At 43.6% G+C, this 26,898-nt stretch overlaps 1 protein-coding gene across 1 annotated transcript in view; it reads right to left on the minus strand.

Annotated features, from left to right (window-relative positions):
- Positions 1 to 899: 899 nt before the first annotated feature.
- The window catches only part of ankrd50 (ankyrin repeat domain 50), a 41,690-nt gene continuing 15,691 nt past the window's right edge, over positions 900 to 26,898 (minus strand). Inside the window, exons 3-5 of the mRNA XM_030061919.1 lie at positions 23,696 to 23,928; positions 2,491 to 6,035; positions 900 to 2,173 (exon numbers count right to left, since the gene is read on the minus strand). Coding sequence (XP_029917779.1) covers positions 2,494 to 6,035; positions 23,696 to 23,928 — 3,775 coding nt within the window. The 3' untranslated portion in view covers positions 900 to 2,173; positions 2,491 to 2,493. The remainder of the gene's footprint in view (positions 2,174 to 2,490; positions 6,036 to 23,695; positions 23,929 to 26,898) is intronic.

Consider the following 26,898-nt stretch of genomic DNA (forward strand, 5'->3'; position numbering starts at 1 on the left):
TTACTTGCCATCTTCTCATCCATTTTAAAAAATGCAGCCTCTATGAGAGTTAATGGTGCATCAGTGCCAACACAAGCTATTCTGCACCAGGCAAATCAATCAGTCAATCAATGTTTAGACGTGCGGGCACAGTTATAACTTCAACGAGATGAAAGTATAGACCCAAATTACATCACTAGAAACACTCCACATTTTATTAATGTAACCCCCCTGACTGCATACCTGCATTTGACTTGTGCTGTGATGAATAAACAAGACCCCCCCATCAAATTAAATCACTGCGTCCCTATCAGCTGTATTTAACAAGTACGAAAAAAAGTATAGACTTTTTTTCCAGCAGTAAAGCAAATATGTTTATTAAGCACTTTAATATACATCAGAAAATTCCACTTCATATAATACAGGAATTCTTTTTAAATGAAAGTTGAATGTACATGGTAAGCTATTTACAATCCAATCACTGACAGTCAAATCAAAGATGACAGACAAAACACAGGCAAGACAAACAAGATAACTGCTTAACAAGACTGTTTTCCAACACTGCTTCTTGACCCGATCCTGCCTCAAATCCTTCTGTTGACCCTTCATGGCAAACGTTTGAGCTACTGTTGTACTGAAGAGCTGAGAGCTTTGACTAGGGCTTATAAGTGTTTGTGCATGCGATAGGTTTCCACCCCCCCAACCCCGGCTCTTGGCAAAAAATAGCTCACTGTTAACATTATGAAAAGCCTGCAAAAATATGACACAGCCTGTAAACGCTAACGCAACTCCACATAGTTCATGAGAAACAGATGTTTCAGTTCCCCCAGCATCACAGTCAAGCGCCTCCCCCCCCTCCGTCTCCAGTGAGGATCGGTCCTGTTGAACTGATATGCAGCTGCTCATAGGGAGGAGGTGAGAAAAAGCATGTTGTTTCAACTTTGGCTTCACAACTACGCATTTCAAACAATGCTTTCACACCGTATTTTTTTTTTTTTTTTTTAAATTGAAACCTACAAGTTGTCCTAATGGCTGCACTCCTTTGAGCTGTTTTCTATCATGCCCCTGAAACACCAGCAGGAATTACTGAAACATATTAACCACGACAATAATAAGGGAAACAAAGCTTGAATTTTGTTTCTTGCATTGCAGTAGGAGTAGGTTATACATGTAACTTTGCGGACAAATGCTTTTTTTAAAATCATTGCTTTCACTTGAAATCATTGCATTTAGCACCAAACTCTTGCTGACGGTACACAATGGGTTATTTAAATATCTTAAATGCACGCACAAAAATATAACACACAAACAACTGAAAAAATCCCATAGGGACAAAATGAAATCGCAGGTCTTTTTTTTTTTTTTTTACATTTTCAGTGAACGTGTCCCCTCCCTTGTATATCTGTAATAATACATAACGCACAAAGCCAACAAAATTGGGAGTTCAAAATAACTGCAGGCAACTTCTGAACACAGCACCATGGTAGAGCGTACAACACAAAATGTAGCAAAAGTGGCTTTTTTCCAAAAATAAATATGCTTGTATATACTTGAAGTAAATTGCCATAGCTATTAACATATTACACACAACATAGGTTTAGCACACTGATCAAGGTTAACACAGATTATTTGGGGTCTCTAGAAAGGCAGGGTATCAATGCTCTTAAATTCATACCATGGCATCAATTACTTTTATGTCCTCTGGTTTGATGCGACAATGTACTCAGCGGTACATTGCTGTCAGTGTGAGGAAAATAAAAACTGCAGACAAAACAAACAACATATGTAATAAAAAATAATAAAAAAGCATTGGTACGTTTCTTTTTAACAATTAGTTGGATAAAACACGGATGGGGGTAGAGGCAAATGGAACAAATGCATGTCTGTCAATTTTACTTTTCTGAAAGTGCATACACTGTTTATTAAATAGCAATACATTAAATTAAAATGATAGTGTGCATGAATACATGAAGAAGGCTGTAACAGATGTAGGCACATCGAAGTATCAGTTCACATAAGCCTTAGGCAGCATTCAACAATCTTCCCTAGGTATCTTTTGAGGTTTCCCACTGATGAGTGGCAAAAAAAAAAGGAAAAAAAAAAAACAACATAAAATCATTTTTTAATGCAGATGAAAATAGTTGCTTTGGCACATTCCCTCCAATGTCTGCATGACGAATGGCATTCAGCACATCTGAAATGGGATAGGAATGATTTAGGTTAATGCTTTGTTGGGGAAAAAGTCTGCTTGGCCAGATTGAGGCATTCTTCTGAATCCATCATGCACGATGGATGAATTAACTAATGATGGCTTTATTCAGTGTAATTCAGTAACAGCTTAAAAGTCCCTTATTATTTAAAATATTTGTCACTGTAAATGAAGAGATAAGATTAAATAATGTCTATGTGCGGCGATGCTGGCCTTAACATTTGTCACAAATTTGAAGTTAAGAGGTAATGTTTTTCAAAGACAGTACATACTCTAGCATTAGTTTGAAAAGTAAGTCTTACCAGCTATAATGGAGTCTCCTTTTTGTAGTTAAACCCGGGGTCTGATCCTTCAATCTGCAGTTTCAGCGCTTGTTTAAGGCTTAGTTCGGTTTCCCCTATGGGATAGTTCTCTAGAACATCCTGGTGGCCTCTGTTCTGCACAGTCCGAGGAACTGATACCCTCCCCAGGAAAACCTGATTGCCCTGTAGGTGGTAGTTGGGGTTGGTCATGATTCCATTTCTTTTCTTCTCAGAACAGCCCTGCTGTTGGATAAAGAACTGGTCTTGGCCCTGACCCCCGTCCTGCTGGATCGAACCACCGATCATGATCTTACAGTGGGGATCCTTCACTGCAATGTTGGGTACTGCTTTGTTGAAGGCAATCCTCTTGTCAAACTGGGTCATCTCATACTCCAGAACCTGACCTTGGGTTGACCCGCTGTTCTTGAGTTTTTTCTTGTCTCCTAGTGCCCCTTTACCATTTGATGTCCCACTTCCAGTCTTACTTCCCTTTGTTGATTTGAGACCAGGTTTTAACTGAGTCCAGTCAAAATCATTGGATGGAGATGACGGCTGCTGACCAGTGGACTTAGTGGTAGAGGAAGGGGACACGATAGACTGTCGACTCCGACTGCGAGGCAGAGAGTGCTGCTGGATTTGTTCTGTGAATGTCAGTCCATGGAAACTGTCTATCGGCACCGTCTGTGCCGTGGCTGTGGATGAGGTGGTTCTCAAAGAGGAGTTCTTTGAGCTCTTGAGGGAGTTATTTGATAAAGAGGATTTCTGTCTATCTACAGTGGAATCAGGAGATTCTGAAGGAGAACTGAAAGCATGGACAGGTCCGTTGGGTAGACCTCGTCCAGAAGACTGCATATCCCCAGCTCCAGTACTTCCAGAGCTACTTGATTTGATAGTGAGGGACTGCATTTTCCCAGTTACAGACAATGGTGTTTTCTCCTCCATAGTGTGTACTGGGGAGGGGTTACAGCCATTTAAAGTTGTGGCCCCATACTTCTCCAGGAGTTTTATGATCATTGAATGGCCACCTTTTGCTGCCACTCTCATTGCAGTGCGCCCAAACTGGTCAGCATGGTTGGGGTCAGCGCAATGCTCAAGAAGTATCTGCACGACATCAATGTGGCCCTCCTGAGCGGCTATGCCCAGTGCTGTTGCTCCCTGGTTACATGTATGATCCACATGTGTGCCATTGTCTATCAAAAACTGCACAACTTTTGTGTGGCCTTGCCAAGCAGCAGACTGGAGGGCAGAGCGCTTCTCGTTGTCACAGGAGTTCACATCAGCATGATAGTTTATCAGCAGTCTTACCATTTCTACATGCCCTTGCCAGCAAGACACGTGGAGGGCTGTTCTACCCTCTGTGTCACTAGCTTCCACATTTGCACCATTCTCAAGAAAATACTCTGCCATAGCCAGCTGATTCTCAAGTGCCAATATGTAGAGTGTTGGGCGTCCATCAGCGTCTTTGTAATCTATGTCAGCACCATGGCTCAGAAGCAGTTCAACAATGTCCCTGTGGCCTTCCAGTGCAGCCACCCTGAGAGCATTCCTCCCATCATATCCCCTCTGGTCAATGCATGATTTGTTTTCCAGAAGAATTTGTACGCAGTCATAATGTCCCTCTTGTGCAGCTAATATCAGGGGTATTCTACCATCATTGTCCACCTCTGTACAACGAGCGCCTTGTTCAATAAGGGCATCACACACTTGGCGATGGCCCTCAAATGAAGCCATGTGTAGCGGCGTCCAGCCAGCATCGTCCCTGTGATTCTCATCCAGACCTCTGTCCAGCAGAGTTCGGACCACCTCTACATTCCCCTGAGCAGACGCAATGCTCAGGACAGTCCTTCCCTCACTATCGATACTATCGACAGCAGCCCCCCAGAAAAGCAGTGTGTTGACAACAGAGGCGTGGCCCATTGATGCAGCAGCAAGAAGAGGGGTGCGGCCATTGTTGTCTGTGTGATCCACATCTGCTCCACCTTCTAAAAGTAGATCAACTACATCTACATGTCCTTCATAGCCAGCCACAAGGAGAGGGGTCATGCAGTCTTTGTCACAGTGGTCAACCTCTGCTCCCCTGTCGATCAAAAGGCTTACAACAGAGGCATGGCCTTTGCTCGCAGGAACACAGAGAGCAGCAACCGAAAGGGCAGTCCTCCCATCCACGTCTTCATGATTAACCTCGGCCCCGTGGTCTAAGAGGTGCTCGACAATCTCTCTGTGTCCCATGTACGCTGCAGCAATGAGAGCTGTTCGTCCTTCATTGTCTGCCTTGTTTACCTCAGCCCCATGCTGAAGGAGGTTCAACACAATGTCTTCATGACCTCCCCAAGCGGCAGCTCTCAAAGCAGTTCTACTGTCAGCGTCAGCACAGTCGACTTTGGCACCAGCGTAGAGCAGTGCAGACACCACCTCTGAATGTCCACCCCAGGCTGCTGAACGAAGGGCGGTCCATCCATCATGATCTGTGTGGTTTATGTTGGCCTCACAGCCGATAAGGCAGTTGACCACTTTGGTGTGGCCCTGCCGTGCTGCCAGAGTAAGTGCTGTTTGTCCATGGTTGTCTTCTAGTTCCATGTTTGCCCTTCTAGATATGAGCAGGTTCACCACATCAAGGTTTCCACTGTATGCAGCGTTGGCAAGCAAAGTTCTCCCACTGGAGTCACACTGGTTCACGGAGGCCCCATTGTCGAGTAATGTTCGTATTGAGTCCTCTCTTTCTAGAGCCTGTTGTACAATACATGAAGCATGATCATCCTCATTATTTACGTGAGCTCCAGCTTTGACCAGAAGTTGTAGCACCTCCTGTTCTTTTGGTATGGAAGTGGTTAGAGAGTCTTTAGCGGGAGTACCATTCCAAACCATCCAAAGAGCCAGATTAAATGGCTCGATCTGCAGATTGGAATTGACAAGGTGCAAGGCAAATTCCTGCACTTCAAGTGGTTTGAGCTGCTTGGCCCGGCATGTGTAACTCATTGCCAGCATCCTATGGCCCTCTGCTGCATTGCATAAATATTTCTGGGTGCAATGCTTAACATCCAGTAGCCACTCTGCAAAACTGTAGTGAAAAAGGATTTTAGTAGTTCCAAGGCCATCAACCAACAACTTTGAGAGAATGTCCATCTTTTTCTGAAACTCCTCCATGGTCAGCGTCATGTTTTTGGTCCAGACTGCATGGTACAGTTCCTTGACTGTGAGTGGCCTGCAAGTTGCCAGGATCACATTGAGGATTGGCTGGACTTTGGCAAACTGTTTCCTGACAAACAGTCTCTGGCAGAGCCACAGGTAGAGGCCATTGAGTGTGCCGGGGATGTCACGGATCTCGCGAAGCATGATGAAGCTCTCCACCACGCCGTCCAGCACACGCTCCAGGTAGAGGAAGCAGCCGCTGCTTTTGATGTGGAGCTGGTTGAGCATCTCAGCGGTCTCCTTGGTCAGATGCTGCCTCAGGGCCTCCTCCTGGTCCAGCCTGTGGAGGATGTACTGCTGGACGTCCTTGACAATGTAAGCCTTGCGAAGATCATCAAGGCTGATTTTGCGGAATCCTGTGGGAGAAGAAAAAGAAATATACATTAGATGATTATGAATCCATGATAACATTTAATTACAATCAATATAAAACCTTTTCAAGACACGTTCAAAGTAACTTTGCCCATACATGAGCTATATGAAAAGACATGAGCATTACACTTATAACACAACAAATGATGAATAAGAGTGGGAGTAGTAACAGGTGTAGACAGTGAGCAGTGTTGTTTTCCCCACAGAGCCCCTCGAGTCACAATCTGAAGTCTGACCTTGACATCATACCCAATATTTATCCGCTGATCTTTTACCTTTGGATAATTCGCTTAAGCCAACCTTTAATTTCCTAAGGCACAGGATAATTAGCAGTAAAGCTTTGTTGTTAAAGTAAAACCTTTCAGAGGAATTGAGAGCATGACCCCTCTGGTCGCTGGCAGCAGTCAGCTTCAGAATGAGTTCACTATCAGCCCAGCCTATGAAGGACTATAGAAAACAAAGCTATGGCAACTGGTGCATGACATGGTCTCTGATGCAGAAACACTCTCAATTCTAATAATTTTATAGGATAAAAGAAAGGCAGTAATAAACGGAAGTATTCCAATGAAATGGTGAATGCAATTCATAAAACTGTACAATTAATGCAGTATTATGCCTTATCCTTTCTTCCAAAAATTCTGTTATAAATACAAAATGGACATGCAAAAGTGCAAACATGCAAGAACATGGGAAACACCAACAGGCAGTAAAATAGTGCTCTCCCTTTAAAAAAACAGGCCCATGTGCCTACAAAGTCTGGAATCCTACAAAAAAAAAGAAAAAAAAGAAAAACAATTTCTTTTATGTAAGGTTGATTTGCCACTCAACCCACCCATTGACTGTATAAGCTATTAATGTTTAATCAGCAGGGGCAAAGCTGCAGCGGTGGCTGAGGATGTACAAGAATCGAAATGGAGGACAACAAGGGAGACATAATTTCCATGCCTGCAGCACATCAATGGCCTGTAAAACATCTCTCCAGTGTCTCACTCGTTATCATGCTACATGCTCCCAGCGCAGACCTTTAGAAATTCGTCTGATGAGGGGGAAAAAAAAGAAAAAAAGAGAGAGGCAGAGAAACACCACCATGGGTCTTAATTAATGATCGTTAATGGGAATTCCTCCCCCAGACAGTGGAAAAAAAGCTCTATAATGGCCTCTGCTAATGGGCATAACTTTTCTCCATGTTAAAACAATCTGTTCATGGTCTGCGTAGCCTGCAACCCAAGGGCAGGGAATGCATATTTTTATTTACAGTTCCCAGGGTTCTCAGGCTTACTAGGGCAAGGAAAAAAAGTCAACAGAGGCTCCCTCAGTGTTACTGACATATTTCTCAATGACTACCAGGCGTCCTACTCTGGGAAAGTAGGTTGTTATAGTCCTTTCATATCTAACTGCTTAACTGTGTAAAAGCCGACTGCCTTCACATGGCTGTCTTTCCTGAAAAAAAAAAAAAAGAAAGAAAAAAAGGTGCAAGTTTATCAGACTGAAAGCTGACAAGCTCATTAACATTTACCTTTGAAATGAATGAGGCCATTTTGTTGATTTTAAAACTATTCATTCGGAACTGAATGTATTAAAGTCGAGTTTTTAAATGGGAAATTACTTGGGAGTCTTTCTGGAAAAGAATGCTCATGGTTAAAGAAGAAAACTTGCATCTTTAAGAGTAACTTAAATTGCTCCGATTACATAATGCACCTTTTCCCTGTGCAGAATATGAATCACACTGTCACCAAGCCCGAGGCACAGCTCTCTTCATCTGACTAGCATTGTGTGGGTAGAAAAGGCTGTGAAATCTTATTCCACATAGGGCCATTGGTAACCACACCTGGAGAGAAATGACAAACCTCCCCCAATCATGGCTATTGTGTAAGGTTTTACAGAAAAACAAATACAGCCTGCAAGTTCCCAAGCAGGTACTGACAGCTTGGATAACAGATGCAGGTAAAACAGGAGGAACAGTGACTTATCTTCATCACCCACTTTTAAGGCTTAGAGTGTTTGTGAAGATAAGCACAACTCAATCCAGTGTTTTTTTGACTTCATCTTTGATTACATCCCAATATAATATCAAATCATGCAAGTCTAAAACAAGTGGAAATTGTAGCATTCACACTTTGGATGATGGCAGCATTTAGTTTTATCTTCCATGTGTGACAGAAAATGGGAGTATCAATGAAATCGCTGGTGCAAACCTCATACAACGTTATTTTTAATGAAAGATGACTGCTGCTCCTTTATATTCGAGTTGGCAACAATGGACCAATAACAAAGTATGGGGTCAGTTTTTGGGATTAGCACTTTTATCAAAATGAGGGCTGTGAATAGGGTCAAGTTTAGTGCTGCAGCAAAAACTAGAACCACAACTGGGACAAATATGGAACCACCAGGCACTGTTACAGGGAAAAAGCACCATTCATTAACCCTCACTCCATATTAAATCTATTCTGTATATTCATGGCCATAGATGTGAGGGGTGGGGGGGTGGGGGGAGGTTTGCTGTATAAAGTATCCAGTCTAACAAAACAGTTTATTCTTCATGGTGGTATCATTCTCCAGTAATGTACAGAAAGATCCCTGGATGTACAGCGTACAGTAAGATCACTTGATCATGACACGAACTCAGTGACCCTAACCCACTTTGATTCTGCTATTGTTTTCAGTGACTGTGGATTTTCCAGTGTCCCTCCTCCCTCTCTCAGGCTCTATGACCTCCTGCTCTGGCTCCCTGCCTGGTTGTGGCAGCAGAAAAAAAAGGGAGGAGCCACCAAAAAAAAAAAAAAAAAAAAAAAAAAAAATCAATGGAGCTGCAGGCAGGCTAAGACATATGCACAGCAGAAGTACTGAGAACATAATCAGCAAAGTAAAAACACTCAAACACTTCATTTTTAGGACTAAAAAATCAATTAAGATTTTAATCTGACAGATGAAACAGTTTGGAATGATCCTTGGACAAATTTTAATGGCTCATTCTGGGTTTGGTGATGGTTCCCTTTTGGGTTTATATCAAAAGCTGCAGCTTTTGATATTAACATAGTTTAAGAGCGATAAAGTCCCAAACGACCTTAATGTGCAATCCCAATCTTGATGAAAGCACTACTGCTTTGTTGGAATCAAAGTCAAAGTAAATACAACAACAACAAAAAAAAATCTTTAAATGAAGCAAACTCGTGCATTCATGCAATTTTCACCTCTCCCCATTAAAGAAAAAAAAAAAAAAATCTTTAAGTCCTTTTTTGAGGCTTCACTGGTTAAGTGGTTTGTTTACAGGGTTCTGTTCCTCATGATGTGATTCTGAACTCTGCTTTTCAGCGAACCCACAAGCACAAGTGCCTTGGTTAACACAGATGCAGTATCAAACGATTTTGATTCCCCATTTTTTGGTTGAAAACTGTCAGTGTATGATATGTTTGAACCCCCCACGTCTGACTTTATGACGCTCTGACGTCACTGACCCTTCCTGGTTTTCCTCCTTCTGGACTCAATCCTTCTTTGGGCATTCTGGGATAGCTGCAGCTGGGACAGGAAACCCACTAGCTGAGAGGGGGGAAGAGGCCATTAAGAGGGGCAAAAGAAGGACAAAAAGACTTCAGGAGCACTTTTTCACCCTGCAAAGGACTTCAGCAAAGTGTGACATTTTAAAAAAAAACTTGTCTTGATGTTGATTTTGATTTGTTCCATCCAACGAGGGCCCAAAAAACAGACCGTGTGCATTACAGCCCCATTCTGGAGATGATACTCTCATGAATATTTTCACAGGGGAACAAAAGAAAAATGCTTCTGTGCTGTAGTTTTATGAAAAACAGTTTCTCCTACATTCCACGGTCGCTGACACACCAATTATGAAGATACACAGACTCGGAAAGCTGGAGGAGGGAGAGGCAGACAGAAATTTGACTGCAGCTACCATGAAATAAAGCATTTGCCTGAATAAAAACGCTGTTTAAAATCAATTTCCAGGGGCTAAGAGAAAGGGGGGGTAAAAAAACGAACAAGCCAAAGGCCTCCAGTCTGAACATGCCAAGAAAGACCTTTTCTTTCAATTACTGTAAATGGTAGAAGATGACCTACAATTTCCACTTGAGTCATCGCAGACATCACTTCATAAGGCCTGGAAGTCATGGCATTATCATTGCCCTACTACTGCAGATAAAGCACTAAAGCAGCCACAGGGCAAAGGCATCCCACTGGTATTTGTGCCATGTGTTGTCATGTTACAGGAATTAGCATTAATAGTATGGTAGAGCTCTTATTGGCTAACAATGTTCAAATGCCTTCCAAGAACCATTTTCTTTCTTGCCAAACCCCAACAGCGAGCGAGGACCTCGGTTTTGCCATTACAAGCGGGCTACACAGACGAAAGCTGAATATTGTGTGTGTGTGTGGATGGTTGAGAGTCTGAACAAAGCGACTGCTAAACAAGCAACAAATGACACATTCATCAGGGCGAAGGATGCAGCTCCCGAGTACAGGCCTCGGAGCCAGCTGCTGCTCGTTACGGAACTGGATACCGGCCACAAGAGACAGAGCCCCACATACAAAAGAGGGACTGTTTGCCTTCTAGATTAATTTTTCAGATGACAAACGAGGCGGCGTGTGTGTGTGCGCACGCGTGCATGTGCGCTGGGAAACGTAAAAAAAAAAAAAAGGTTCCAGCTCATCAAGCCGGATTTCAGAGCGGCGGCGGCGTCTCAAGATTCAGCGCGTTCTTTGCGAGACACCATCTTAAGTCACAGGATCCAAAAAGAAAACAGAAACCCAAGCCTCGCTGCCCTCTCCTCGAGCTCTCCAGTAAACCCACGCTCGACAAACGTCTGTTCGACAGCTGCACGGTTCCCGGCTCCAAAACATAAGAGCGCCAACCTCCTGAACACAAGTATGTGGATGAGAGTCGGCTCCAACGGTCTGCAAACAACAGCCCTTTGAAAAGTGCACTGCACATTTCATATTTGGAAATTACTGCACGCTCCTTGTTTGGTTACATACAACCTAATTTATGTTATTCAACGGAAGAGCGGATGTAGCACATACTATTTCCTCTTGAATGGATGCCGCTCATCCACAAGTGAGAAGGACAAAGCCGAAGCGAAGCCTCGACTCTAATGAGGACTCTCTCTTTCAGTCATTTCAGCTTAGCAGCGACATTTCAAGTCTATTTCTGTGAGTTTCCTCGCACACAGAGGCGAGGCAGTGTGAAACAATTACGCCTCGACAATTAATTTGTGTTGCGCTGGAGGCAAAGCACATGAAAACACCCTTGCCCAAACATGCCTCACGCTGAGTTTCAAACGGGATGCAGAGGTTTTCCAGTCAAACCTGTTGTGGTGTGACTGAGCGGGGAAAGAGGGAGGGAGGAGGGCAAACAAAGATTACAATGAGAGGAATACACTGACAGTACAGCAGTGTGCAGTCTAATAGTCCTATCAAACCACCTGCATGGAAAGGTATGACGCCGGGGAATACATCCATCAAAAGATGATTTAACCGGAACATTGCAGAGCCCACAGCTAAATGACGAAGCTTTTTTTTTTCCTTCCCCCCTCCATAACAGCTCGTTTTTTTCTACCAGCCGATGAAATGAGGTGCTGTGCTTGAGATGTGGTTTTGAATGAAGGGAGCTCATGAGGACGGCGACGTGAGATTAGCTCATAAGGCGGCGCACCTGGTCATTTCTATATGCCTCCACATCATGGATAGATCTGCTCTGAGTGAGCGGTTACTATACATCATGCAGCTTTTTGAGCACTGGAAGCTTCATCTAAGTGGAAAAAAAAAGAAAAATCAAATAAAAAACTGCTGCTGAAATAACAGAGTGCTAGCATTTTTCCACTCGTGCTGAGAATACACAGATCAAACATAACCAGCGGTCTATAAATAGCACGCGCTTTATTCAAAGTGTTCATTTACCAATTGCCTTTTTCTGCAAAATAAAGCCAAAGTAGCAATAATGTTAGGGATTTTTTTTTTTTTTTTTTTAAAGCCAACAGTCACTGCTTTCTTCTGGTTGATGTAACATGGCATGATTTTTCAATTTGCTGCACTTCAATTTAAGGAGTCACATGGTCTTTTTGTGTGCTAAATAAGCTTCAGGATCCTACGGAGCATAAAACCCGTCACGACTGGACTGTGTCATGTCAAAAATGCATGGTCAACCTAAAAAAAAAAAAAAAAAAAAAAAAAAAGAGGCTGTGTTTTACATTCCTTTTTACTTTATGGACATAGAAAGTTATAGTCTTGATGGCTGCGATAAGACCTCTAGCAGTCCTGGGAGTTTCTTGCCCCGGAGAGTATCACATTTCCCACAATTCCTCTCCGTGTTTTTGTTCGTCATTACACTGGCTGACCTCCCCGCGACCTCATTTAGCCGTATCGCCACATGCTTCCATTCACCTGCGCAGCAAAAACTACTCCGTCTAGCGAGCCGGTCACGTTTTATTAGCCATCAAGTCAAACAAGCCATTATCTGCTATCAACATGCAGCACCACCAAGGCCTGGAACCCATTTTAGGTTCACCGGGAAACGTCCAGACAACAGATTTTTTTTTTTTTAAACAAGTTCAGCACATGGAAAACTCGCAGGGCCCGCTGCGGAATCAGGTACTTGTAAAGTTATCCTTGGCATGCGAGTCAAGAGGCAGTGTGGGATTAAAAAAAAAAAAAACCTCTTTACTTAAGTGCCCTTTACCCTCTCAGCAGAACCTGCCGATGAGTGCCAAGAATTCCACTGCATTTATTTCATCTACAGTCAAATTAAGACCTAATTAAAACACCCTTCAATTAAAGCCAAAGCTGACAAGTCTTGCTCTGCACCACGGCCTAAAAAAATACCATTCTCAGGTCTATAAAACTTTGGCAGGGGCACGCCACATACCAAAGGGCATCACCTCAGAGGGAAAGGGTTCCAGCCGGTTCCTCCGCCATGTTTAGAGTCATGTTACTGCAGTGCAGCAACCCGAGGTATTATAGATACAGACACGGTAGACCTGTAATTTGCCTGGCTGTCAGACTGCATGGTGGTAAATTACAGTATTCAGCAAGGATTATGGTCTTCAGCTCATCCAAAGTGAGGCTCAACATGCAGCCTCACCGACGACATCGCATACATGAATATGGACACAAATCTTCTTGTCTGCATAAGCCAATTTCAAGAAGGGGGGGGGGGTTAGCTAATGAAATATGCTGTCCTAGCTCTCGTTAGCCGGGCAAGGAGACGCTGAGACGGTTTCTACTGAAAATTCAAAGACAGGATCGCGTGCTTCTGTCGGGTTTTCATATGTAGAGGCTTTTGTTAGAGCTGCTCTTTGGCTTGTGTCAAAATGCGTGGTCAAAACGCGTTGGAGCTGTTTTAATATGTTCCTTTTGAGCTATGAAATAAAGGCTTCAAGAGCGTGCCTTTGTTTTTCAATACCGAAAATTGTTTTTTTGGCATCTAACCCCTCATAAAAATGACAGCTTCATTCCCTAGTTAGCTTCTGATGCATCTGCAGCATTCACACCCACAGTGCATCAAACCCCTCCATCAATGACGCCGCAAAATGTCATTTACTGGGGAGTCGAGTCATCTTCGTCTTCCTTCGGGGGGAGCATTCCACGGCTGGCCCAGAAGAAATAAACCGTCCTCGCAGCTTTACGACTGTGTTTGTGTTGTCAGGCGGCCAGGATATCTCGTGGTCCCTCCAGTGAGGCCAAAAAGAGAAGCGTGTTTAAAAAAAAAAAAAATCAAGGGAAGATTTTAGGAGATTCGTTGACCTTTTTGTGGAGTGACGGCTGAGCTCTGCGGCCCCACGGTTGCACCCGCAGGCCTCCGGACAAAAAGGGCCGGCGGCTGAGACGGGGCAGGGACCGGGGGGAGAGGAGGGTGCCCACTTCAAACAGGGCTGCTATTTTCATTTGTGATCAGCGAGGGTAAACCAGTTCAGTGTCTTTAGCGGCCGGGTAAAGAAAGCTCATGGCTTGGTTCAAGTCCTTTTCAAGGGGAGGGCTACCTTCTCTCTGAAGAGACGCGACGGCAGGAAACAAAAACACAGTCCCACCCGAGACATTGTGGGTGGCTAGGTAATTTCCTGAAAGTGTAGCTTTTATTACAAAACGGGCGCAGAATTCGTAATGGCTTATCGAGCAACCGAGGGGTGGACAAGCAAAAGCAGTGATTACTTCTCGGTGCTTAAAAAAAAAGAAAAAAAAAGAAAGAAAGACAGAAAGAAAAAGAAAAATGAGTCAGTAAATGTGTCATTTAAGGAAGGAAATGAGCAAACCCTCATCAAAATGCCTCACAGCATGAATGTCTTCTTCAAGTGGCCACGCTCTTCAGAGGCATTCCTGAGACAGGACCAGGGAACATAACTAAATTACAGCTGTGATTCATAACCAAGAGGAGCTTTTGTGTTTGTGTTTGTGTTTGTGTGTGTGTGTCTTAGACCAGTTGTCTTCACCCACTGCGACCGACCAGTTTCCAATTTGGGAATAGAATGTAAATAATAAGAATAATGCATTTTATCAGTGTGGGAATCTGCGATGCGTCTGAGCTTCCCGTAGCGCAGGAATGTGCCGTTGAAGGAACCTGTTATCTTTCCTGGCTCCGGCCGCGGCCCGACGTGTTGTTGTAACTGTTGGCGTTTGCAGCCGACAAATCCGCGCCTCCTCGGCTTAAAGCGCCGTTTTTTCTCCTGAAACCTTTAACCCCCTGAACCCCAAACCCACCGGCAGGATAGAAAGACATGTATTTTTTTTAAAAATCGCCAAAATTCAATCCTTTATCATAGCTGGAAGCTTTAAAAACCTATTTTTTCGTCGGAATTTGAATTTTCCGACGGTCCCTGAATGCAACATGTCCGACTTCCGTTTAGTGGTAGAAAAAAAGGACGAAACTAAGCCTAAAAAAGTGATTTTTCATTCGAATCATTTTATTATACATGCTTCATTCAACAATTCGCCAAAAAATAGTCGTTTACTCAATCCAGATCATTCAAAAAACAGAAAATTCTGCGGTCTTCAGCGGATCTGAGACATCTTGATTGATTCAGGTGAGCCCAACAGTCGCGTGACAAAAATTCACTGAATTTCAGTGTGTAGGCAACAGTAGTAACATGGAAGGGGGCACGGCAGTGGATCAGTGACACTTGTGGGCACCTGAAAAAATGTTCTGTACATGTATTCGAATGTTTCTCGATTTTTGTAAAATAAATTATCAAAAAAAAAATCAGTTTGCCTTTTTTAATTTTTTATTATTTATGGCACTATAACTCTTTCATACTGTGTGAAAGACATTTTTGAATGGCTTCAGGTGATATCCACAGCTGTGCCGTTTCCATAGAGGTGCAGCATTTGTAATTGCAGTGAAAAACAAGCCCACAGTGAGCCAAAATGTGAGGGGAGCAGAAAACACCCAAAAACTGCTTGGGGTTCAGAGGGTTAAGCGCAGCTCGCATGAGACTTTACTTGGCGTTTTGTTTAATCTAGCCTGCATCAGTGTTATCTACCTCCTCCTGTATTCCTGGATTAGCCGGGCGATGCTTCAACAAGGGAGGAGAGATCTGAGCACCGATACTCTGTTTGTCTGCTCGTTCTGATGCACTACACTTATTCCAGTGTCAAAAAAAAAAAAAAAAAAAAAACACTTTCTACCTCTTTGACTTGTTTATATTTTATTACGGCATGACTCTGACACGTGCTTATTATCAGCTGGATATCATATTAGTCAAAAGTCTGCTCATGTTCAGTCCCTGTACAGAAAAATGTTTCCTACTGACTTCCTCATGAGTAAAATGTTGAATTAGCATGACCTACTTAAACATAACATGAGTTGTTTTCCTTTTAAAATCCACTCAAGAGTCAGAAATCTTATTCAAGTTGATTATTCTGGCGGAGGAAGTGAATGTCATGTGTGAACACAATGGAAAATAATAACTAGTCAAGGATTTTTTATTTATTTATTTATTTTTTTCTTAAATTGGAGGCTGACAAAATTCCATGATATTCCACAACTTTTCCCAAGGATTTAATCAATTCCCTGGTGTTCCCTGCCTGGAATAGACTTTTCAACAATTTCCATGACCCGTGGGAACCCCCGTGTTTCCTGTCCCTGAACAAGACTCAACAAGACCTCTGCTTAGTCACTGGGAAATCACTCTGGATATGACAGCATCGGCCCGAAATGTAAATGTATTACACTAATGAATTCACCGAGGAATTATTTATAAGTGTTGTATATGTTGATCAAAAACTCCCACGCGTGTAGAAATACTCTCCAGCACTCCCACGGCCGCACATTTGAGTTGAGTTGAGCAGCAGCGACTTCGACAAGCCTGGACCGCAAAGAATATTGGGCAGATGGTAGCCATTACAGTTCACTGATGCTTCCACGGCGATAAAAAGATCACACACAAGGCTGGATCAAATGCTCACGAGGGGCTTATGAATAAGATCAGTCCGTCATTTTTAATAAGAGCCTCGACGAGTCGGCGACTGCAAAACAGCACAAAGAGCGGAGGACACTCGCGCGCTCGACGTGGAGATAAATAAATACGTTTAATTTCCGCGGTTACTTCAGTCTCTACTTTTGAAAAAAAATCTTTCAAAAGGGAAGATTTCAATGCCGCGGCGCTGAACGGTTAACCGGCCGCTCTGAGAAACGATCACCTGTATCAGCCGTGCGCGGACGAGCAATCCAGTGAAATCCAGAAAATGATATAATAATAATAATAATAATGATAAAACTTTATTTGTATAGCACCTTTCATACAAGAATTGCAGCTCAAAGTGCTTCACAATAAAAAGAAAAACATTTGAAAACACATTAAATAAACCATATGAGATATGAGACATTAAGGTATGAGCTGTTGGACACAAAAAGGAAAGAGAAAAAGTAAAGAAACATGTCTGAGTGGCTGTTTCTATTTAAACCCCCCCACCACCACCACCTCCACCTCCAGCCCGCCCTCCCTCTCTCTCTCTCTCTTTCTCTCTCTCCCCTTTCCCTTGCTCTCCCTTCTGCCGGGGGCCTTGTTAAATTGGCACAGATTCTGCCCGGCTCCCGACCAAAATCGCTGCCTAAGTGTTTCCACTCCGCTTCCCCGATGATGGCCTTACAGTAGCAAAGCGCACGGAGGGGGTACTGGCAGAAAAACAGCAACCTTTTCACCATAGGTCTCCTGTCACTCGGGACTCAAAAAAAAAAAAGAAAAGAAAAAAAAAAAGCTGCATGCACTGCCACGAATCCTCCCCGTCACTCTTCTGTCCCATTTAACCGGCTCACGAGCGGAGAACCGTCGAGACGTTCGCGCCGCATCTCCACACTGGAATCTGGTGTGCGACACGGCGGAGGCAGGCTGAGGTTTAATAAAAAATAGAGCGATCGTATAATGCGAGCCCCGGCCTGAGGGACACTGCAAAAAAAAAAAAATTCTTGCGCTCCTCCTCGCAAAAAAAAAAAAAAAAAAACAGAAGCGTCTTTGTTTGTGTGGCATTAGCCGGGCGGATGCGAGCGAGGCATTCTGCTGGAAACGTCAGAATGCCTCCTTCTTCCTGCCCGGTCTCAGAGGTGTCTAAAAGTTTCCCAGAGCACATTCCACTCCGAGACAGACACAAGGAATAACAGTGGAGCGAGGAAGGAGGAATTCACAGCCCTGCTCCCGCGGAAAGAAATCCATCCTTAAGAAATGAACTCGACGACGAGGGTGTTCGCCGTGTGTCACCCCCCCGAGGTGAATCAGCCGCGCGTCAAAGAGACAATAGAAATTCCTCGGCCGGCCAGAGTGTCCAACTTCTGTCGGAGAGTCTGCTGCTCCAAGCGCTTTCCTGCAAAACGACCTTTGGTGAAAAGTCATTCCTCAAACTTTATCGGCACTATATTCACGCCACCACAGAGTTCCCATCTCCACAGAGCCGAGTATACTGGGAAACCCACACAACCTCCACCCAGACAAAGTAGGCCGCTGCTATAAAATAAAGAGTTGGCTTTGCACAGAGCGTGAAAGTGGACTCTTTTGGTGGGTCACTGCCATCCCTGACTTGTAAACAATATGGAGGGTATTTTTAGTGGACACTTGGCCTCAATTTGATACTCCGAAGGCCTTTGGTCTATTTTAGGTGCAGTGCTGCATGAATAAGGAGCATTCACACTGCTGTCATAATACGTCCCTGTAGCTAATGGGGGACGCGGTAAGTGAGTGAGTGTTTATGTGTCTTTGTGTGCGTCTGTGTGAGTGTGTGTGTGTGTGTGTGGCTGAGTGAGTGTGAGAGAAAGAAGCCAGTCTTGCAGAAGAATTTCCAATGTTGAACTAAAAGCGGGAGGCTGAATCTAGACAAAATAAAGATGATGCTGAAAGCATCAGCAAAAGAGAAATGCCAAACCTTATTCGCCGTCTGGAAGCGTCTCAATGCATAAACTCAGTGGGATTTAACCTCATGTTACCCCGCACTGCATTAGACCTAAAAATGGCTACACTAAACCAGGGAAATTAAAGTCAATGTTCAAATAAATGCTGATATACTGTAAATATAAAACAAAACAGTAACATGTCCTAAATGCTGCATTTCCTCCCTGCAGCTAAACACATTAAACTTATTGTTTAGGTTCGGCTCTTGTCTGCTAAAAGGGATACTCATTTTAAAAAATCAATTGCAAGGCAACTAGAATAAGACCTTGAGAAATGCTTGGCCAGTATCAAAGAGGCAGCAAAAGCAGAAGAAGATGAGTCAATAAAAAAAAACAAAAAAAAAAAACAGGAGATAAGTGCTGTTTATCAGATTGCTGCCAAATGAAACGCTCCTCCAAACATGATCAAAAACAAAAAGAGGAGACGGGGAGAAAGGGAAAACAGGCAATCACAGAAAATCCTAAGATACCCGGAAGTAACTTGCTGATAACGATTACCCGTTTAGATTTATGTGCAGCATATATACGGCTGTGTGTCGCACAAGGTCGGCTTTCTGCGCAACCGCACACAAACTGGAACGAATCCAGAAACACAGCTCCATGCAAACGGCCGCGTCCGTGTGCATCGTCTTAACAGGCATTTTTCAAGACCTTGAGCCTTCTTGGAAAACGCCTGTTAAGATGATTCATCGAGCGCTCTCGTACCATCAGACGGGACCTGGAGTGCTGTGACTCTGCCTTGTGCTGTTTACCGGCGAGCGCCTATGCAGAAAACCGGCTTTGGTGTTGGGAGGAAAGGGCAGGTACGCCACGGGCCTTATCAATCACACTCCACTCGCTGTTGTTTGGCTGCACCCACTCCTACACCTCGCGTTGCATTTTACTCCACAGCACTGCTCTCGACAATTTACAGCCTTATTTCAAACTGTGTTACTGGAGTTTCACCCGTTTAATACTCAAATGACACCCACTGGAAAATAAAATTCAAAGCCTCCTCTCTGGGGTTGGGTGATCTTGATGTGAGACTAGACAGAGTGGGATTTTTTCCTTGTTATAAAATAGTGAAATAATTAAAATTTTGCCTTTTCCTGGCCTTAAAGACTGTGTTACAGTAAACGGACACAGCTCTCCTAACTTATTTCCCTGTTCTGGCTCATTAAAATGAACCATATTTATCTTTCCGTGCTCATCATGTCCATGTTACTAACTACTCATTACTGATCACTAATGATTATTGGCAAATTTTCATAAATTTCTTGTGTGACAATCTTATGAAAGCACAAATACTCATCGTCGGAATATAATTAACCTTAGAAAACAGAAAAATTTGCTCTAAAATATTGTGATACACTTCAAAAAAAAAAAAAAAAAAAAATCAACTTCACAAATCATTTGGTTTCATATTCCAAAAAAAAAAAAAAAAAAAAAAAAAGAATCGGCCAGTGGGATGAGATAATCCCACTTGTCTCCAACGCTAACCAACTGGTTTCCAGAAATTGCTTGAATCAAATGTCACTTTCTAGTTTCCAGAAAAAAATCGTGATACAAGTGAAACTGCACTGGGAACAAGAGAGATTATCTCATCCCACGGGCAGATTTTTCATCTTCTCTGAAACAAAACATTTTAAGACTCGATTTGAGAATAAATATCTTCTTAAAATGGATATTTATTGCCGCGTGTTTAATTTTGCCAGTATCGCCCAGTCACACTCAGACTTACTGGAACACGAGTACAAAATCCACAAAATTAGATTAAAATCAGACCAAACTCTTCCTCTAAAAATCATTCTATTAGTTATTCCCTGATGCTGAACCGAAGCTCCACATTCTGTGTTCGGGCTTCACTTGAGACCGTTCGGCTGAAATCTTTATTTTCCTGTGAGGAAATTTTTGGAGCGCCGACAGGATTTAAAACAAAAACATGACATCGCGCCACATTATACACCATAATGACACGATCAGCTGTGAAAGTATTTAACGGCTAAAAAAGAAGAAGTGAACGTACAGTAAATTTGCTGGAAGCCTCCGACACCCTTATGGGAAAGTCCTGACCACAGCAGACAGGCTTCAGACACTCGGCCACGCAAACTCTACAGTTTTTCCACCAGTACTGTGCTGCACTCATACTGGGCCCGCTGAGTACAGTGGAGTATTAGTATTACATTACAGTCGTGTATCAGGGTGTTTTCCTGTGAAATGCAGAGCAGCTCTTTGCCCGATAAAGACTGAACCGTCAGCTCGTTACTCTCCGTTTCCATCTTCAGTCTGACTTTGCCTCCAATCGAACCCATGAAGGAGCGGGATTCGATTTTGACCAACCAATCACTAGAGACCGACGTATCCGCCTGGATTTATTGTCATTTCACGCCGCTGCTGATGCGTTGCCATGCCAACATCCTGGTTTTGTCAGGGTTTAAAGAGCGGAGTGAAGTAAAAACTGTGATGTCAGGACGACGTCTTTCTAAAATCTGTTAATCAACGCGTTTTTTTTTTTTTTTTAATCATCCATTTTCCTGAGTTGGCTTATCTCTGGCTCTCGGTCTCAGGCACAGCTTGATATCAACCACAACATTTGTCCCGCCCGACAACGGTGCTGATTGGCTCAGCTGGTTTTTCAAGCGAGAAGTCGACGCCAGACCTGCAGAATCGCTCAAAACCTGTGATTCACGGCAGGGCCAAAACCACCATTTCAGCATTGGGGGGGACAGACATTTTGGGAATGCCTGAACATTGAACTGCTAATATATTCCAGCAATATTTTGGGGGGGGGGGCATTTTTGGAGTGCCTGAACATTGGGGGGGACTTGTACCTCGCAATGTATATGGGCGTTTGGGCCTTGATTCACGGGTCTGGAACCAGGCTGAGCAGGTCTGGCTGGCACACGTTTAGAGGCACGTTGGCGCCGACTGTGCCGAGGTGTCCTGCCGTCACATTTCTTCCATACCGAACTGCGCCGTGCACAAACCGTAACGACGGCCGGCCGAGCGTACGGCGCCACCAAAACAGCACAACGCTGGTAAAACCTGTCTGAAACCTGCAGCTGTTGTTAAAGCTTCGGTTATATACGGTCCAAAAAAATTAGTCCCTGCTAAGAACAACACCGCCTCTCTGACCGAGAGCCAATCACATCGAAGGAAGGCGATGACTCTGTATCACAGAGGCTCCTGACTGGCTGCCTGTCACGCTGCTCTACATAAAGCAGGAGCATCTTTTAGTGCCTTCAAGTGCAAACATCCGATGTATGAAGACGGAGCGTCAGACTTGAGTTGTGCTCGAGCGCTTTGGTCGGGCAATATCAGGTAACCATGGCAACCTGAGAGCATCAAACATGCATGGCGTTAGAAATCTGCTTTATCAATGAGTTGTGAGCTAGAAACTTGTACATGAAATATGACCACCATGACAAAAAAAAATATCTAAAAGTGAGCATGCTTCAAATGCAAAAGTCTAAATATTTGTCTCTCTTTGTTCATTGCTTTCTGCTTATATTCATAAAACAGAAAAAAAAAATAAGAGAAAGTGGATTCTTTTCAGTTCTTCTCTTTATTTATTTTTTGTTAAGCTTACCAGCCACTCACAGGTGAGCCAAAGAAATCCGTTTCAGACGCTGCACTGTTCATTTCTGCAGCGGGAAAAGGCAGCGAGTGCAGCAAAGAGCCTGAGTTTGTGCCTTTCCTGAGCGAGGAGCCGCACAGAAACGACTGCTTACACTGGAATATTACATAACAGTGAGGGAGGTTAGAGGAGGGCACAAGAAGCCCCCACATCTAGCGGTTTTGGAAAGGTAAGGGGAGGAGGGGGGGGGGGGGGGGGGGCTAAACACAACACAGCGAGCCTGTGGAGGAGCCTTCATCCCACACAGTCAGGTTCTCGATTAATATTATGCCAGCTCATCACCAGAGAGTAGGCTGGTGGCCTGACGAGGAGATAATAGCAGCGAGAGCGGCGTGTCACAGCACATCGACGAGGCATGGCGATACTCTGTGAGCTCGGCGGTGGTGACCCTAATCTCTCTGGGCATGTCTTGATGTTAAAATGCCTTTTCGCCTTCACAGTTTTGGAAGAGCCGTGACAGAGAGGGAGCCACGCCGCAGGCTTTGTTTGTAACAGCACATTCCGGGTGAAATGTATCACATGAAGACACAAAAATGGATCGAATTGCGAGGGAATAAGCGAAGAGCATCACTGACAAATGCAGGAATGCACTTGTCATTTATGGTAATTACATCTACATTTTACGATGAATCCGTCAATAACATATGGATGTGTAGAAATGCTAGACGCAGCACACTGCAGCACGGTGGAAACTTCTTCATCTAATTAGACTTGTTTCTCAAATCAGATCTTGAAGACAGACCGTCTGTGCTCTTATTTGCACCTGATCAGATCAGACTCGTCTGTCCAGCACATGAGCATCAGTAGCTACGTGCGCTGGCGACGAGGCTTTCCAACACGGACGCAGGAGAAACGTCCGGAAGCTGCCGGCAGACAGTTTATTTCAGAGTCTGTCCCGGACTTTTCCATGTTTTCTGTGTTGTCCTCCATGTCGCTCTGCTAGCAGCAGTGTGGATTCAGCTCAGCTTGAAATCCAATTTGAGCGTCTGGAGCGTCGAAAGTGAGATGCATCTGTACAACTCGGGTACACTGCAAAAACGCAAAATCTTACCAAGATTATTTGTCTTATTTCAAGTCAAAAATGTCTCATTTCTAGTCAAAATATCTCATTACACTTAAAATAAGACATGATCACCTCAGAAGTAAATTGTTTTTAGACAATTTTCACTTGTTTCAAGTGAAAATTCACTTGAAACAAGTGAAAATTTGCTTGTTTCATTGGCAAAATTTGCCAGTGGAAAAAGTGAAAATTCACTTGAAACAAGTGAAAATTAGCTTGAAACAAGAAACACATTTTTCCAATGAAACAAGCAAATTTTCACTTGTTTCAAGCAAATTTTCACTTGAAACGAGAGACAATTTCTGTTACTTCTGAGGTGATCATGTCTTATTTTACGTGTAATGAGATATTTTGACTAGTAATAAGACATTTTGACTTGAAATAAGACAAATAATCTTGGTAAGATTTTGAGTTTTTGCAGTGTAGGAATCGCATTTCAAACCACCTCCAAGTGTGTTTTGGATCTGATTTGCATCTGATTTTTGCTGTCCAGACTTTATATAATCAATCTGGATACGACAATAAAACGGATTTGGCCTGGTAGACTGAACAAGGCCTTAATGACACGGACAAAAAGGCTGAGCGCCCTCACCTGTGAACAGTTTGGTGATGGCCTTGTTCTGCCGGCGTGCCGAGCAGATGAGCAGCAGCCAGGGCGGCAGGAACTCGTGGTGGCTGGCCAGGAGCTCGGCGATGGTCCGGTGGGAGCTGGGCGACGAGCGCTGCTCCCCCTCGCCCAGCTGACAGCCCTCGTCGATGGAGTCGACCAGCAGGAAGAGAGCCTGCTGAGGAGGCTTCACACTGAGGAGAGGCAGGAGGACGCACCTGAGGAGGGAGGAGAGAGGGAGATGACACTCAACAAAACTCAACCAAACAAGCGGTTTTCACAAAGTGCAGGTGAGCTTGATGGCGCAGTCGGATCTGAAGTCGATCCACGCTTTTCATTTGCACGTCACGCCAAATCAGGACGAGCCAACGCGTGTTGAGAGTGGGTGGGAACATTCGATGAGCGCTGGGCACTCAGAGGGGCCGAGCGGGCAGGCTGACCGCGCTCGTAGGCTGAGCTAAAAACGCATCGTGTGGCTGCATGTTCGACAGAAGCGACTCCAAACAAACCCAGTGCTGCTGGCTGTTAGTGCTCTGGGTTGTGGGACAATGTCAGCATGCAAATAGTCCAAAGAGATGCGCTTTTATTGGCTATGTGTGAATCTGCAGGTCAAGAAAAGGTCCAAAGTGACACTGACCTTTGCATACACAGGTGATCGACAAAATTACTTTTAATATTCATTCCTAAGGCTAGGACTGATTTTATTTGTTGTTTGAAAGGGATTTCATGCGTGGCAGATGCAACAAATTCACATATTGGTTTAGCATCTAAATAAGATAAGATAAGATAAGATATTCCTTTATTAGTCCCACGGTGGGGAAATTTCACGCTTTTACAGCAGCAAAGTGGATAGCAAGATATGAAGCATAATTTACATCATAAACAGTATAAACAGATAATAAATAGCAAAAAGCAACATAAACATTATAAAAAAAGGAATATAGAAAAACAAAATAGAAATATGAACAATAAATAGAAATATGAACAAATATGAACAAACATGACTTGAATATAATAAAGAACATAACCTTTAATGCATCGTGATTTTGGAAGGCCAGCAGGCAGGCTAACTGGCTAACGTAGACAGATGCAGGTTAATGTGTTTTGAATGGGGAAGGTCTGCTGGGCGTGTGTGTGATATCAGCTGCCTCCTCTCTCTTCTCTCGCTGCTTTCACTCGGTTTGCGTCCAACATTATTTAAATCAGAAAAAAACTGTACTTCTTTGGCTTCACTCACTGAGGTTTAACTCAGAAAATAACATTATCTCTGCTTCCACGGCAGCTTTGACTTCACCAAGTGTATGTACAACTAAAACTCCAGTCATTTCACAATAAAATGGTAATGTCTAGAGCTCGTCTTGGCGAGGCACAGGCTTTACTCCGGGATGAATCTGCTCTCCATCAGCTCGTTCCAAATGACACGGCAGTGCCACTAGGCGAAGAGGAGGACAATTTTCTTGAAGGGTACCAATCTCAGCTCAGTCTCAGATGGCAGAAAGCGGAGGTGTTTAACTGTCTCCATCCAAACCAAATTACACCCATTAACAAGCCCTCTGCAGCTGATTTGAGCACACAGAAACATCCAGTGCAGATATTGTCATCTATAATTCAGCAGGCTTTTTGTTTCACCAAAAAAAAAAAAAAAAAAAAAAAAAAAAACAGTGTCCACGAGCTAAATGTTTAGCTTTGAGATTATATTGAGGACATGATGGAAAGGTTTGGTTAGAACTCGTGCACAATGTGGAAAATCATCTTTGGCTTCACCATAATCAACACAGATTACAAAAAAGACAACAGTAAAAAACATATCAATTGTAATGAACTCAAATACAACTCAACAGGCCAATTACAAAAAGCACAAAAACAATGCAGGAATCATGAGAACCAAACATGTTTTCCCCCCCAAGGCAAATCTAAAGAAATCTCCGTGCCTCTGCCCTGCATCAATAATATCGCTTTACAAAGTCTGGTGGCCGTCAGCGATAAGGCAAACATGATGTACAGCATGCAGTATCAGGCATCACATCAATACTGAGCTGAGTGCAGAAATCCAAGGGTTTAAATGCCACATTAACCTTTAAACAACACAGAACTGCAAGCCGAAGGAAACGGCGAAGAATCTATTTGCTCCGATGCTAATGTGCAACTTCATGCATAAACGCACAGCGGAGCGAGATCGCCGGCAACTGCACTTTTTTTTTTTTTTTTTTTTTGCTTTGTGGGTCTGTGTTTGTGCTGGCCAGACTTCAGTCTCGCGGCGAGGGCCACCAACAGTTTGAAAGCAGCCGTGAGACGCCCCGCTCGACAAATGTCATTTCCCAGAACACAGAAAATTACTTTGGCTCAAAAATGTCCCTTTCAACAGTGACATTTTTAAACCGGGACGAGGGTTAATTAAATATTAAACGGGTAATAAGGGTTTGCATAAATCAATCTGACAATCTGATCCCACAGTAAAGAAGGCAGGGCCACAGAGTCCGGTGTGGATCCACTGGATGTTGTTTCTTGAAGCGTCATTCATCCTGGATGAAACTGATACTTCCTGTAGTTTTCATCATAAAACACTGACATACACTACTCACAAAAAGTTAGGGATATTCAGCTTTCGGGTGAAATTTCAGGATGAACCTAAAATGCATTATAACCTTTACAGGTGAACTTAATGTGACCTTCTGTAAACTTTTGAATGCACATGTCCAACTGTTCAGTGTTTCAGTACTTTTTGCACAAGTTGCTGTTCTCTAACGAGGAGTTTAACGGCAAAATTCACATCAGGTGTTTGATGCTCCAGCTCATGGAGGTCGTATCATTAGGGAACGGCTGCTGGAGACTGGGGTACCTCAAATGGAGTGGCCTGCACTTTCTCCAGACCTGAATCCCATAGAAAACCTTTGGGATCAGCTGAGTCGCCGTGTAGAGGCTCGGAGCTCTGTACCCCAGAACCTCAATGTCCTGAGGGCCGCCCTTCAAGAAGAGTGGGATGCCATGCCTCAGCAGACAATAAGTCGACTTGTGAACAGCATGAGACGTCGTTGTCAAGCTGTAATTGATGCTCAAGGGCACATGACAAGTTATTGACACTGACATTTTTTGTTGTGGTATATCCACCACTGTTGTTGGCTTTTGTTTCAAGAAATTGTTTGAGATGATCAGTGCATGCTTCTACTTAAATGCCCTACTTTCATGAT

This window comes from Myripristis murdjan, chromosome 10 (genome assembly GCF_902150065.1).
Source record: "Myripristis murdjan chromosome 10, fMyrMur1.1, whole genome shotgun sequence".
Classification (NCBI taxonomy): domain Eukaryota; kingdom Metazoa; phylum Chordata; class Actinopteri; order Holocentriformes; family Holocentridae; genus Myripristis; species Myripristis murdjan.